Source organism: Anneissia japonica, unplaced genomic scaffold, assembly GCF_011630105.1.
Source record: "Anneissia japonica isolate Jap-2015-1 unplaced genomic scaffold, ASM1163010v1 scaffold724_len3256291_cov202, whole genome shotgun sequence".
Lineage (NCBI taxonomy): Eukaryota > Metazoa > Echinodermata > Crinoidea > Comatulida > Comatulidae > Anneissia > Anneissia japonica.
Window position 1 is genome coordinate 2,222,063 of NW_022744966.1, and position 14,078 is coordinate 2,236,140.

At 32.9% G+C, this 14,078-nt stretch overlaps 1 protein-coding gene across 4 annotated transcripts in view; it reads right to left on the bottom strand.

Moving 5' to 3' along the window:
• Positions 1-3,218: 3,218 nt before the first annotated feature.
• Positions 3,219-14,078, bottom strand: part of LOC117119776 (46 kDa FK506-binding nuclear protein-like) — a 49,559-nt gene continuing 38,699 nt past the window's right edge. The window contains exons 5-13 of one of the 4 annotated variants that reach the window (XM_033264680.1): positions 10,317-10,418; positions 9,354-9,485; positions 8,517-8,660; positions 6,834-6,904; positions 6,399-6,569; positions 5,640-5,726; positions 5,401-5,530; positions 4,945-4,993; positions 3,219-4,657 (exon numbers count right to left, since the gene is read on the bottom strand). In XM_033264680.1, the coding sequence (XP_033120571.1) occupies positions 4,579-4,657; positions 4,945-4,993; positions 5,401-5,530; positions 5,640-5,726; positions 6,399-6,569; positions 6,834-6,904; positions 8,517-8,660; positions 9,354-9,485; positions 10,317-10,418 (965 nt within the window). In that variant the 3' untranslated portion in view covers positions 3,219-4,578. The other 3 variants (XM_033264672.1, XM_033264673.1, XM_033264670.1) reach the window with 3 other exon arrangements.

Genomic DNA, 14,078 nt, shown 5'->3' on the forward strand with positions numbered 1-14,078 from the left:
CGACCACTGATATTATTAGTATTTATCCATTTCTATTCTATTTTATTATATATACAAATAGTCATAGATGTGTTTTACTGTATTTATTTCAGGGTCGAGTTACAATCACTATCCGGGCCGAGATTACAAACCACCGGACACCATCCCAGTATTTCTGAGTCAGGTTTCCGGGCAATTTCCCATGTCATCTTGTTAATTTTGTTGAGGCAGCCGTCGGTGATGTTGGTGGGATATCCTCTATTGGAAAAGAAGGATTATTGGAAATTGCACTCTAACCCCGGGAAAGCGCTGCATCTACCGATAGAATACCGCTAGTCCTCACCTTATCACCCAATAACGAAACAAGTTGCTGAAGTAATAACCAGGAACTTTGAGATTTTATCATCAGACCAAGCCACAAGTAATGTGTTCACATCACCACCTATGCACGCCTACCGCCGAGATAAAAAATTTAAGGACACTCTTGTTTATTCCAATGTTAAATCCACACATAACCCACCTCCATTGGATCTACTACTGCGTGTAACCGACCACGATGCAAGACTTGCGCTCATGTTTACTCCACCGACATCATCAACGGACCAGCTAGTACCTTCAAAATAAGAGACTCTTTTTCATGTATTTCTTGTAACATTGTTTATGCCATTATTTGTACCAAATGTAGACTATTATATGTTGGAGAGACCAAACGGCGTATGAGTGACCGCTTCACCGAACATCTACGATCTATCAAACTCAAACTACCTGGTCTTCCAGTTGCCGCTCACTTTTCCACTAATAACCACTCTCTGAAGGACATTCAAATTACCGGACTGACAATTGTGCAATGGATCGGATAGCATGAGGAGAAAAACAGAAGAACGTATTATATATAAGCTTGGCACCCTTGCACCCAATGGACTCAATACGGTATATCATTTAAATCTTTTAGAAACTAATATTTATTATAGGCCATTTATACTCATTATGATTATTTTATTCGATTTATGATTTTTATAGGCTCTCCTTTATAATGCTATACAGATGTGTATAAGAGACAGGATTCAGCTAAAAAGAAAAGATCGACGTTTCGACTCCTTCATGGTGTCATTTTCAAGATCAAATGATGAAGTATAGAATATACAGCAACTCATAATCAACTTATAAAGTTGCTGTTATTATTCATGCCCTGTATAGAAATCGGAAGGCTGTTCCAAACTTTGATATCATTGAACTGAAAGAGAAGATAATGCAAAACCGTTAACGGAGAACAACAAATTTGTGCATAGGCGTAGATCCCGGGGTGGGGGATGGGGGATATATCCTCCCAATATTTGACAAGGGGGGATGGTCCATTGTATCACCCCCCTCCCAATATTTTGACTATGTATGGGATAAAATAGAGCTTTACACACTGCAAAAGACTGTCACAGAAATAATTTGCAATGTCTTATGCGCTTACAAAGATAATGTATTAATGTTGATAAAATTATTTATTCTGGTACCGGTACCAATCTAAGCTCTTCCGTCCTTAGATGTTAGTGCCACATTAAGGCGACTCAAGACCTGGTTGAGAAACAACATGACGCAAAGGAGGCTAAACAGTTGTGCAGTGGCCAAAATCCACAAGTCAATGCTGGATGACATTGATATTTTCAAAATTGGCCAAAGAATTTGTTTCTTGAGATTACGTAGTCCATACAGGATTGGATTATGCTTTTATAAAATAATTTTTAAAATATTCATTTAGTGTTTCTGTCAAGTTATTTAGTATGTTCATTTTGTACCCAATAGTTTTATTTAACCTTCGAATAATACGGTCGTTCCATGCAAAAGTTTCATCAAAATGTCCTAAATAACGAATGCTTTTTTTTTTCCGAGGAAAATTGGCGAGTATTTCTATATCTAATTAACATAAGCTTGTTTTTTTTTTGCTAGAATTAACCGATTTTGCGACATTGTTCATTACCGATTGTACTTTGATATTGATATTTTCTGTAATGGTTTATAAACAGGGGTGTATCCAAAATATTTTTCTGGGTGGGTCGTGATAATATTTTTTTGGACCTTTTCACAATGAATTAACAGCAGGATGTGATTAAAATGTCAATACAAGTTGCTTGAAGGGGATGGAAGGCTCAGTTTCAGAATTGCTGTATGCGATAGATTACGCCACGCAATAGGCAAGGTCTTTGAGATACGCTATACGACCTTTGATCAAATCACTACTACCATGAGTTTTCCAAGTGGCGTAATGACGAACCACGGGGCCCGGGGAGAGGAAGCGTCCCCGGCCGGACAGGTCTGGTCCCACTATCGTCCGACGGACGACTGGGTCGTCGGATAAAAAATTAAAAAAAATTATAATTTACCTATCCAGAATAACGTTATTTTGACTGCCAATCCCATGTTGATCTAAGCGCACATTTGGACCATACTAAGCCATTAAAAACTCTCCTCGTGAACCCTACAAGAAGTAAGTTTTTATTCCGGGCCGTCGACCAAGGCTTCGTCGGCCCCGTCGGCCCCTTGCTCGGATCACTCAGTCGGACATGTCGGACCCCTTGTTGGCAAATTTCTGACACCACCGCTGGTTGGGACATGCATTTTAGTAGCGGTAGTCGATTGTGGGGGCAAACAACACCGTAGCATCTTTATTAATATAATTTGATTTGAATTCTCTGTGAAATCTAGTCACCATTTACTTCATTGTTTCAGAGTATTTAAATGTAAGTTTGTAGTGGAACCCGGCCGTGGAATATTTTGGGTCGGGGAACTGATATTTTATTAAAGAAATGTCATGTGAGTCCACTTAGGGCATTCGTGAGTCAAAAATATTACATTGTTTTAATTGGTTAGTTTTGGGTGTCTTCTTCTGGACCATAATGTCAATGTTCTGACCGTAGTATATTTGTAGGAGGCCCGGGGCCCCTTTGGACTGGACTTCGCCCCCGAGAGCACATAGACGTTACACCACTCAGACATGACAACCGGTGGTGTTTATATCTTTATTTGTGCTGTCTACCATGCGCTGATAGTTATGGGTTAATTGCCTACATTTACCTCTACATTTTTTAATCCTAATCAATTGATTTATTTCAAACAGATTATTTCCTTCTTGACCATCAATACAATAAATTGGCACCAGGGTAATCTTTTAAGAAGTTCGATTCACTTCAATCCGAGCAATATGCCTAGGTCTACACTGTAGATTGATAATAAAAGCAAGATAAATCAACTTAATGAAAACTAGATGGTTTATTTCGAACGCGAGTTGTAAACATTATGTTGACAAAGTCTCTTGAAACATATGTAAAACATGCTCACTTTATTTACATATCCAAAAACCCAACATTGGGTAATCAAGAAACAGATTCAACTGTATTATAAAACACACAATTTTGATGAAATGAATAAAATGAATCTATTTAGACAGAGGGCCGTTTCTATCTTAAATAAGTTTATTATATTTAATTTTCATTATCGTTTGTTCATCATAGGCTATTTAGCAATTTAAGATTTTTAGACATAATTTTGTAAAAGCACTCATCCCTCAACAACACCTAAAGCAGAGTCAAGTAAAGCAATGACCTATCAGTTTCAAGTACGTCTACATTGATATTCGACCAGTTTACCCCAGCAACTCACTTAGCTGCGAATGAGATATAAACAGTATATACTGTAGTTTGTCAAGAATGTTATGGGCCTGTAATTAAGATGTGAAGTTTTAGTTACAGTACCAACAAGATGTCCGATCATTAAAGTTGATTAACTTGCCTGATTGTCATTCCAATTACATTTAAATTTGCAGTAAAATGCTTTCATATGAGAATTGATTGAGCCCATATTAATGCCTACTGAAATGCCAATATCCTGAACTAAAAGGCATCATATGTACTTTAACATATTCATTTTGATTCCTTGTATGTACTGTTGAATTGTATTTCATGTAGAAATAGAAAATGTCCATGCACCTGTATTTGGTACATAATAATATGATAACTTGAATGCTGTTCAGGTACTGTCAAAGGAAGACATTGGACTGCCATATGAACACACAAGACTGTCACCTGTTACATGACAAGGATAATGTCAAATGAATACATGACACTGTTACATGATCACATGCAGCAGTCACATAAACACATGAGATGGTCACATGACAAATAGAGAATGTCATGAATACATGAGATGGTCACATGAGCAAAAGAGAATGTCACATTAATAAATGAGACAAGCACATAACCACATGAGGCTGCCACATGAACACATGAGAATGTCGCATTCAAATTCAAAATTAAAATTTATTTAATGAAAAGTTATGTAACAACAAAAATAAAGTACATGAAGATGCTGCCGTCCATAGACTGCCAAAAAGTTAGCGGCACATGATGACATAAGACTGAGCATATGTAACTGTCACATGACCAAAAGAGACTTTAGTGTCTGTCACAGTTAGTGACCTAGTACACAGTGGAATTTCATTAACATTAGCAATAATGTTGCTCCAATGATGAAACAAATCTCCTACAATTCAATTTTTTTTATCCTTTCCATAAATCACAAATTTTTGTTTGGTACTTTTGCTAACGACATTGATTATTTTATGCTTTTCAGTTCAACTTCAAATATAAGTGTGCTGTTTGCTGGGATGCAGCCAACTCGTTTACTACCATAGCTGAGGAAACAAAGATTGTATTGGGTAAACAAATGCACATACATGTCATGACTGGCTATTGGGCTATAAGGGTTCTAATATAAGATATGGGTTTTATGTAAGCTATATAAGATGTTATTTATATAATGCATCATTAATCCAGGAAAGGCTAAATACGTGGCACCTGAGGTAAATTGTAACACATCTTGTTGCATCACTTGGTATTTATGTTTACATAACAATTGAATGAATACAATTTTTAAAAAAACAACATAAAGTTCATTAAAAATAAACAAACTGTTTTTTACCCATGATTTGGTGGTACAGTAATCTTACGTTTTCCTCCAACTTTCATACCTTGGAAGAGAAATAAAATCTTTTGAAAACAACTTTAAGCTGTGATTTACATTACTGCATTTTCAGTTACCAATGTATAAACCATTAAGAAGGTGGTTGTAGGGACATTGTCCATATCTTAGAGACATTTTCCCCCCTCGTCATGGACACTGGTACACCCCTGTCTCTTATACACATCTAGATGTGTATAAGAGAAATGTGGTTGTAGGGACATTGTCTACTGTATATCTAAGTTCATTTGCTTTCAATTACCAACTTATAAACCATGAACAAGATGTGTGGGGTGAGTCTATGCAGTTTTGTAGACAAAGTAGCAGTTTTGTTTCTTATTGCTAAAAGTATCTGGTCTTCATTAAGTGTTCTATTTAAGGACCTAAATCAAATGTTAGAAAATTAAAAATTGTTACCTTCAACCCCAACATCCCATCCTTTGATCACCTCCCCCCTTCCCAATCGAAATAGGAAACCAGATCCAGACATACAAGCATCAAACTGCTTCTGGTTTGAAGCAAGAACTCCTCGATAATATACAATAACCTGATAATAAAAAAATAAAACAAACAGTGATGATGAGAATAAACAACCACCTATGATAAATATCAAGAATGTTCGATGAAGTGTATAACTTTAAATGCTTGTACTGTACTTTTTTTCCTTGCTTGGCAACTGAACCTTCACCCTCTTTCAAGTCCAAAATAGTTGTACCACCTTGTAACTTCTTTGGTGTTGCTTTCTGTAAAAAAAATATTTAAAGAATAAGCTAACTAATGAAGCATGGAGAAAGATGTTATCAATTTTACAGGAACAGCAGTGGCAGATCCAAGAATTCGAAATAGCGAGGGCCCAGGGAGGTACTTTCACAGATGTAGAGTCTAGACCACCTCAGTCCCACAGTAAGAAAATTTATAATTATAGAGTCCAGACCACCTCAGCCCCACAGTAAGAAAATTTATAATTTATAGAGTCCAGACCACCTCATCCCCACAGTAAGAACATTATAGAGTCCAGACCACCTCAGCCCCACAGTAAGAAAATTTATAATTTATAGAGTCCAGACCACCTCAGCCCCACAGTAAGAACATTATAGAGTCCAGACCACCTCAGCCCTACAGTAAGAAAATTTATAATTTATAGAGTCCAGACCACCTCAGCCCCACAGTAAGAACATTATAGAGTCCAGACCACCTCAGCCCCACAGTAAGAAAATTTATAATTACAGTATGGCACCTCTAGATGGCAGGAAATGCACTCTCAGATCTAAACTTAATTATAATTTTCCTTTTTTTAATTTTAATTTTCTTAATTTAGGAGGAGGGGCCTGTTCCCCACCCACTTGAATCCGCCACTGAACAGAATATGTCATTAAGTACAGTAAATAACATTTAAATGAAATTAGTTCACTAACCTGTTTCTTTGCAGATTTCTTTGGCTGGCTTTCTTCACTGTTTATTTGGTTCTTTGGAGTCTTTTTCTCTGATTTTGGCGATTGTTTTACCTTTTGTTTTGGTGTGAGTTTATTTTTCTCTGTAAGTGCTTCTCTTTCAATGTTTTCTTTATTGTCGCCATTTGTTGACTTCTGTTTCAGAGAAAAGTAAACAATTTAACTACAAAGCAATATAAAACCCAGGCATAAAATAATGCTACATTTTCACTGGTCAGGGTTAAAATAAATACTGTAGGTATATTTCATAATTTTACTGTATTAAAATAATAATTAAAATAAAAATAAAATAATTAAAATAATAATAATATTAACTGCAATCCTGGTTGACATCATGTACTAGTACTGCATTTTTGATAGGCTCTATGGGAATTCTGGGCAGGATGGCTGTTTACTTACATTTTTCTTGTGTTTCATTTCAGATCCTTTCTCTTTTACTTTCTCATTGGAACTTCCTGCTTTACCAGATTCTAAAAACAACAAAAACATGTATTCTTTCAAATACTGTTAAACCTTAATAAAAATGAATAATAATAATAACAATAATAATAATAATAATAATAATAATAATAATAATAATAATAATAAATAAATAAATAATGTTTTGTTATTTATTTAGGCAAACTAACATTACAAATAAACAATAACATTTTTAATAGGAGCTTCCAAGAGAAATGCAAACAGAGGAGTTTGTGTCATCAAATAGATGACAAAATAAATATGTGAATCATAATTTATTAAATTTGATCTCTTCAGAGTTTCTATCTTAGAATGTTAAGTGTGTAAATTGCTAATCTCTGTTAAAGTATGCACTAACAGGGCTGGATTAAAGGGCTGTAGGGCCTGGGACTGGAATTGCAAGTGGGCCTTAATAGGCCTACTCTGTGGCTAAAACATAAAACCAGATTTACTGTGATTTTTCCTGGGTTTTAGGGGCCTATTTTTCACCATTGGTGCCCGTGGGCCTGGAGCTGGTGCCCCAAAAGTCCCTCTGTTAATCTGGCTCTGTATGCACAGTGCATCTAGAACCAGAATTGTTTATCACATCTAAAAAAAAAAAGTTAAAGATTAATTTAACGCTTTACACAAAGTCTCAAAAGCATGGACTAGCTCGTACAGTACAGTTCCTTGTCAGAGCTACCTGCTAAACTTGTACCAACTACTCCTGCCTGTACACTGCAGGGGCTGCACAGGCCAGTACAACGGAGTAACCACCTACTCATTCTTACGGCTTCATTTCTATATGATTTGTTGTTTTATTCTTGTGAAGCAATTATTTCTCCAAGCAGTGTAAGTGGAATCTTTTGTTATAGTAATAGTAAAACTTTATTTATTCACGAAGCACAAATCAACAAATACAATGCTGTTTTTCATTATGGCCGTGAGATACCTTATTTACAATTAACAAATTACACGTAAAGGTACATCATAAAAAGCAAAAGTTAAATGCAGAAATTAAATAAAAAAGATACAAAATATAATTGTTAAACAGTACTGTATGCAAAAGTCAACAAATTAGTAAAATAAAAGTACTGTAATCTATACCTAACAAAGGCAAAATAAACTATGGAAAAGAAGAAAATACATTCCACAAAAGTAAACAGAAAATTACAAAAAGGAATGTAAAATATAAATAAAACAAGGCAAGAAAACATCAAAATAGGGATTTATACAATGTTCATACTACTGTATTTAACTTTGGTTTCATTAATTATTAGTACAAATGTGGTTTTTGAAAATAGTTAAATTGGTAGAAGACTGAACATCAGGGCCTAATTTATTCCATTCAATAGCACCACGATATGAGATACTTCTTTTTTTGTAATTAGTCTTTGGTTTGGGAACATATACACTTGTTTTACTTTTACGAAAGTCATAGTCACCACTTACAGGAAGAAAGTGATGTACCGAAGACTCCCTGAGGCTAACAGACTATGAAGTAATTTTTCTAATACTCTCTGGAATTAGAAGGCTAGCAAAATAACCACCAAACTACAGCTCCATGCTATAAATCCTTTGTAACTATTAAGAGTCACCATATTCAAACCATATTTTGTTTTAATATGTAAATTGTCAACTTACTTTTCATCTTTTTGTTTTGTTTGGCTTTCTTTTCCTGAACTTTTTCTTCTTCATCTTCTAATTCTTCATCTTCACTTGCTTCCTCTGCTTCAAATGCAATGATATCATCTGTTTCAGATTCTTCTTCATCGTCTTCATCAGACCCTTGTACAGTAATCATTTATGAAAGCATTAAACATGTTTGAAATGCTACGGTGCTTAATTAAGAATAAACACTACAACATGCCTTAATGTTTTGTATCATCAAGGTACCATATAATAACAGATTTCTCATGCATATAATACTAACATTGCAATATGTCTGATAGCCTAAGTACGATACTATACATGACATCAAGGGGTTGTTTAAAATTTTTATCATTCTATAAGTGTACAAACCTTATGTTAAAGGGAAGGGGAGCGGATAATACATTTTATTTAATCAATCAAACTTCTAGGTGGCACCTTATATCATTAACATTATTATTATTATTATCATTATTATTAACATTATTATTATTATTATTATTATTATTATTATTATTATTATGTTACTAAAACCTACTTTATGGGGAACTTAGACAATGGAGAAATTAGAGAACAATTAATAAAACGACGTTAAGGGGAAAATAACATGACATTAAGTGGATAATAATAATATAATAATAATAACACAAAAGATTATTATTGTTATTATTATTATTATTATTATTATTATTACTATTATTATTATTATTATTATTATTATTATTATTATTATTATTTATTATTACTATTATTATTATTATTATTATTATTATTATTATTATTATTATTATTATTATTATTATTATTATTATTGTTATTGCCTGTTCCTACCTTCATACTCATAATCCTCATCCTCATCTTCATCGTAATCTTCCTCTGCTACCTGTAATGTCTTCTTTGCTTTCTTTCTCTTTGGACCCTCAATCGTTTTTCCTGCTTTGGAGATCTTAGTTTTCTTTTTCCCTATTTCATCAAAATTAGTTTTGGAAATTTGATATGATTACAAAATAACTGCTGATGCAATGATGAAACTGGGAGTGTAATAAGCTTATAATATTTCAGCATAGTGAACCATCTATTTAGGAACCTATTCCGAGATGTAATGATTACTTAACACAGCAAAAAGTAAATCAGACAATGTCAATAAATCAAGCTGGCATTTACATAATAATGAAGCAGTTTCTTTTTACTCCTCAAGTACTCCAGACCATGTTCACACCGATAACTGACTACATTTCTAAAAAGCAATGACCTAAACTATTACTGTTTTGAAGATTTAGAATATTTAGATTTACTGTGAGAGTGTTCAAATTTCAGTGGTATAATCTATTTCAAACAAAATTACTGGCACCAAAGCATTATGTCTTGTACAACACTAATGAGGTATATTATTCTTTGGAATTGCTAGTATTAGAAAATGGGCCAACAGGAGCAATATGCCACAAGAGAACTTCATTAGAAGCTACAAAGCATGGATCCTCTCTTCTCTCTAATCTCTTGCTTTGGTGGCCTCGTCAACATGCACCAATGATACACACCCATTTATTTATTTATAAAAAATTTGTCACAATACATTTAACCCCTGGCCAGTAACAATACATTAAAATATTTAACATGACATATAAAATATGAAGAAGAAAAAGATAAAATTTATACATTCATTTGGCCAATAAAATAGCGAAAATGAGTAGTTTTAAAAGAAATAAGGTGGTGGATTCAGGAATTACAAATGACAATATCATATATCTGTATTTGTATGATAATATAAAGAAAAGATATCAGGATGATACTCACTTTTTCCAGGAGGCATCCAGTCTGCCTCTTCCTCATCCTCTTCATCGGAATCAAGCAGCTCTTTTGCTTCAGCCAATTCCTGCAGTGTCATGGAACCGTCGTCTAATGGAACCAAAAATGAAATACAGATCATGTATTTTGATATTAAGTCATTGTCATCATATAATGAATGACTATTAATATATCTTAGTTCAAGAAAAAATGTTCATTCTAATATTTGATTAGAAGCTAATAACTTTAATACTTAAATATAAGTTAAACATTGAAAAATAATACAAGTTTAGCTGGTAATAAACATGATTTTTAAAAAATAGTAGAATCTACTTACCAGTTGATCTGACCTCAAATATGTACAACAATTAAACACTGGACAGCTCTGGTACAATTAATGTTAGCTGAAGAGAAGTTGTAGTGATAATTGTGGTGTAGGGGGGGGGGAGGAAGATGGTGAGCATATACGTTATGACTAGCTATTTCTCCCTTCCAACTTGTTTTAAACAATTAACTGGAAAAATTACCATAGGACCGGGATACATAAGACACACATATATTACAAAAATTTGACTATGTTGATATAGTTTATTAAAAAAAACTTAAAATAATTTACAAAAAAACAAATATGAACATGAATACTGTACAGAAATCAACAACTGTTAGGAAGCATATATTATCAATGTTTCTAGAAACATATGTTTCAAATTCAAATTATTATGAATCTTAACACAATGATGACTTAAATAGAATATTACCATAAACAGAATTATACAAACAGATGATGGCATAAAATAATGTTAATTATCCATTAAATTAAAAACAAAATATTAACATTGAACCTGATGTAACCAATCTTTAATCCACAAATGGTCTGTGCAAAGACCACTTTATTTTACATGTGTATAGTTGTAAATATTTACAATAACTACAACATATGATACACTGCACAGAGATTCACACTGCTATCATTTAACATTACGTCATCACATCATTAATATGAATAACAATTATCATTATTATCAAATTAGCACATTTTTTAAATAATATATTTCCTTATTTATCTTTTTCTTAGTAGTCGAATAAGGTTATACCATATTTCAATTTTGCCTACCTAATTATTGAAGCTTTAATCACAGGTAAAACACAGAAATATGATTTAAAACTTCACAACTGTCTTTTTTAAAAAATCACTAATATTACATTTATTATTTGTAAGCAGGTATCATAAAACTTATGGATGACTTAGCATTTGCAAAATTGTAAATTATTTACGACAATTAATATTGGCCCACCTTATATATGACCAAACTGACATACCCTCTCATAAAATACAAATGTGCACTGCAGACACCAAGGTTAAAGGTTAACACACTGACTGCCTAATACAAGATTATTTGTACAACATGTGTTGGCGTGCTTGGCACTACGAGCATACTCATGGTAGTTAGTATTTTTTTAATTAAATATGTTGACGTCCCAGTCAACAAGCACTCGTCTGTAATGGATTTTTTCGTTCTTCCTTTACAAAAATGTCTTACAGTGCAAAGTACATTTACCCAACATGTAGGACAGAATCACACCAACCAACGCGTTAATGCTATTTATTTTATCAACTACACTGGAAATAATCCGCGTATCAACTCCTCTTCTCTTCTGCGTGCTTTCCTTTGATATGTTTTTTGTACATTACACAGATGTAAGCCGATTAGTTTCACCGTTTGAATGAAACTTACATTGTACATACGAAACAGATGCTCTGGTGAAGGAATAACACAAATAACAATCAACTATTACATACTTAAACACGGAATACTTCAAATAAAGAAGATAGATTAACATTTAAAGACTGAATAAGTTTAAAAAGACAGAGGATGCTGCATTAATAACATTATGAATATTAAATAAATCTTAAGCATAGTACAAACGGTGCTATTACACTGGAAGTACCATATTAGAAAAGTAACACTGAAATTGGAGTTCATGCTCTGAAAGTTTATAATATCAATAGGTAATCATAAGCACAAAGTATTTATAAAAAGGTACTGTATCAAATGCTTCAAAAGTAGTTTATCTGCACCACGGACTCTATATAAAGCAGAGAAAAAATACACTATGAAATATATAATCATAATAATTTTTAGCTACTTGTACACAAATTTGAAATCATAGATGTTACAAATTCAATATACTAATAAAATAATCCTACATGTACTGACAATATATATATATATATGAAACTTGAAATAACCACAGCAGTGTTTTGTGACCAATTTTACTATTTTTACTTCTGCTTCCTACAGTAAGTTACAATGTCTTTACAAGATTGCTGTTGAGGTGCATAAGTGTTACCTTGAATAAGTTAAAGAATATGTGATCTTATCTACAGTAATAAAGATTTATGCTATATAATATAAAATGTGATTGACTTATTAAAATTCCTTCCATAGACTTTCTAAACAATACTGTAGACATAGTCGGCACCATACAAAAGCATAGTGGAAATGGATTATCATAATTTACATTAATGTAAACATTAAACTAATAAACCCCCCAACAAATGTTAATGTTTCTATTGAAAGAAACAAAGTTGTCAACTGACAATAAGAGCATTATTATATATTAGATGATACAAATCATTCAAATATGTATGCATCCTTTCACAATTAATACAAACAATAAGATTTTTAATAATTAGTATGTTTCAATATATGAATTAAATTGATTAGTCCAAGGATGGATTCATTAAAGTTGATTCAAATAGCTGCTTTGTTTACTGATTTATATCAGCATAAAATTGATGTTATTATTGCTTGATGTAACCCCTTCTATATATAGAAGAGTATTAGTTATGGCCTTATGCTGATTTAAATTTACTTATTAAAGGTTCCAAATGATCAGGCCTGTAGGATAAACCACCCATTAAAAGTTGGTTAAAATAAAATAGTACAGTCCTTGCCTTAATTATACCAATTTTGAAGAATCACAGAAAATAATTTTTGTCGACGAATGTTTGGTTTGCTATTCTCATCTCGCGTAATGATTTGCGTTCATCCTGTTTGCGTATATCTCGCAAGTAGAACCCCATAAGCCTACGAGACTCATTCTTGTCTATGGCATAAGTATCTTGGAAGAAGGCTGTAGGGAAAAAGATGGAATAAATGGAATAGCCAGAATTGTATGGAAGCAACAAATAATAATGGTTGTACCGGTAGAGCACATTTCTGTAGCCTGCCCTTTATATTCTGAGACTAGGTGATACAACCAAAAATTCATTTGCTATTGTTCTTAAATAAAAATTACTGTAAAGACAAAAACTTGATATCTTTTCCTCTTCCATTTGTTGAGGAAATTGTTTTTTTAGTAAAGATAAATTATAACCATAAACAAAACAATCGATCAGCTTCCACTTTCAACACTGCCCTCCTATGTTTCCTTCCATTCAACAAGACTAAGCCAAAATGGTGATGATTAGATTGAAAAAAATAGGGTATGCTATAAACAGGGTAAGCTATGTCTACAAAAATCTACAAAAGAAATCTACCAACCGACTACCAATAAATCTATCAATCAATCATTCAATCAATCAATCTATAAATCAACCAATTTCCACATGAATCTATCAATTCAATCCATCAATCTATTCAAAATGTGACAGTAGGCTCCTACTTGCTGTAATTATGGTAAAATACACTGACAATATCTCCTCATACAGTTATTTAGCTCAACTGGAATCTACAAACTGAAATTCATTTTTTAAAACATTACAAA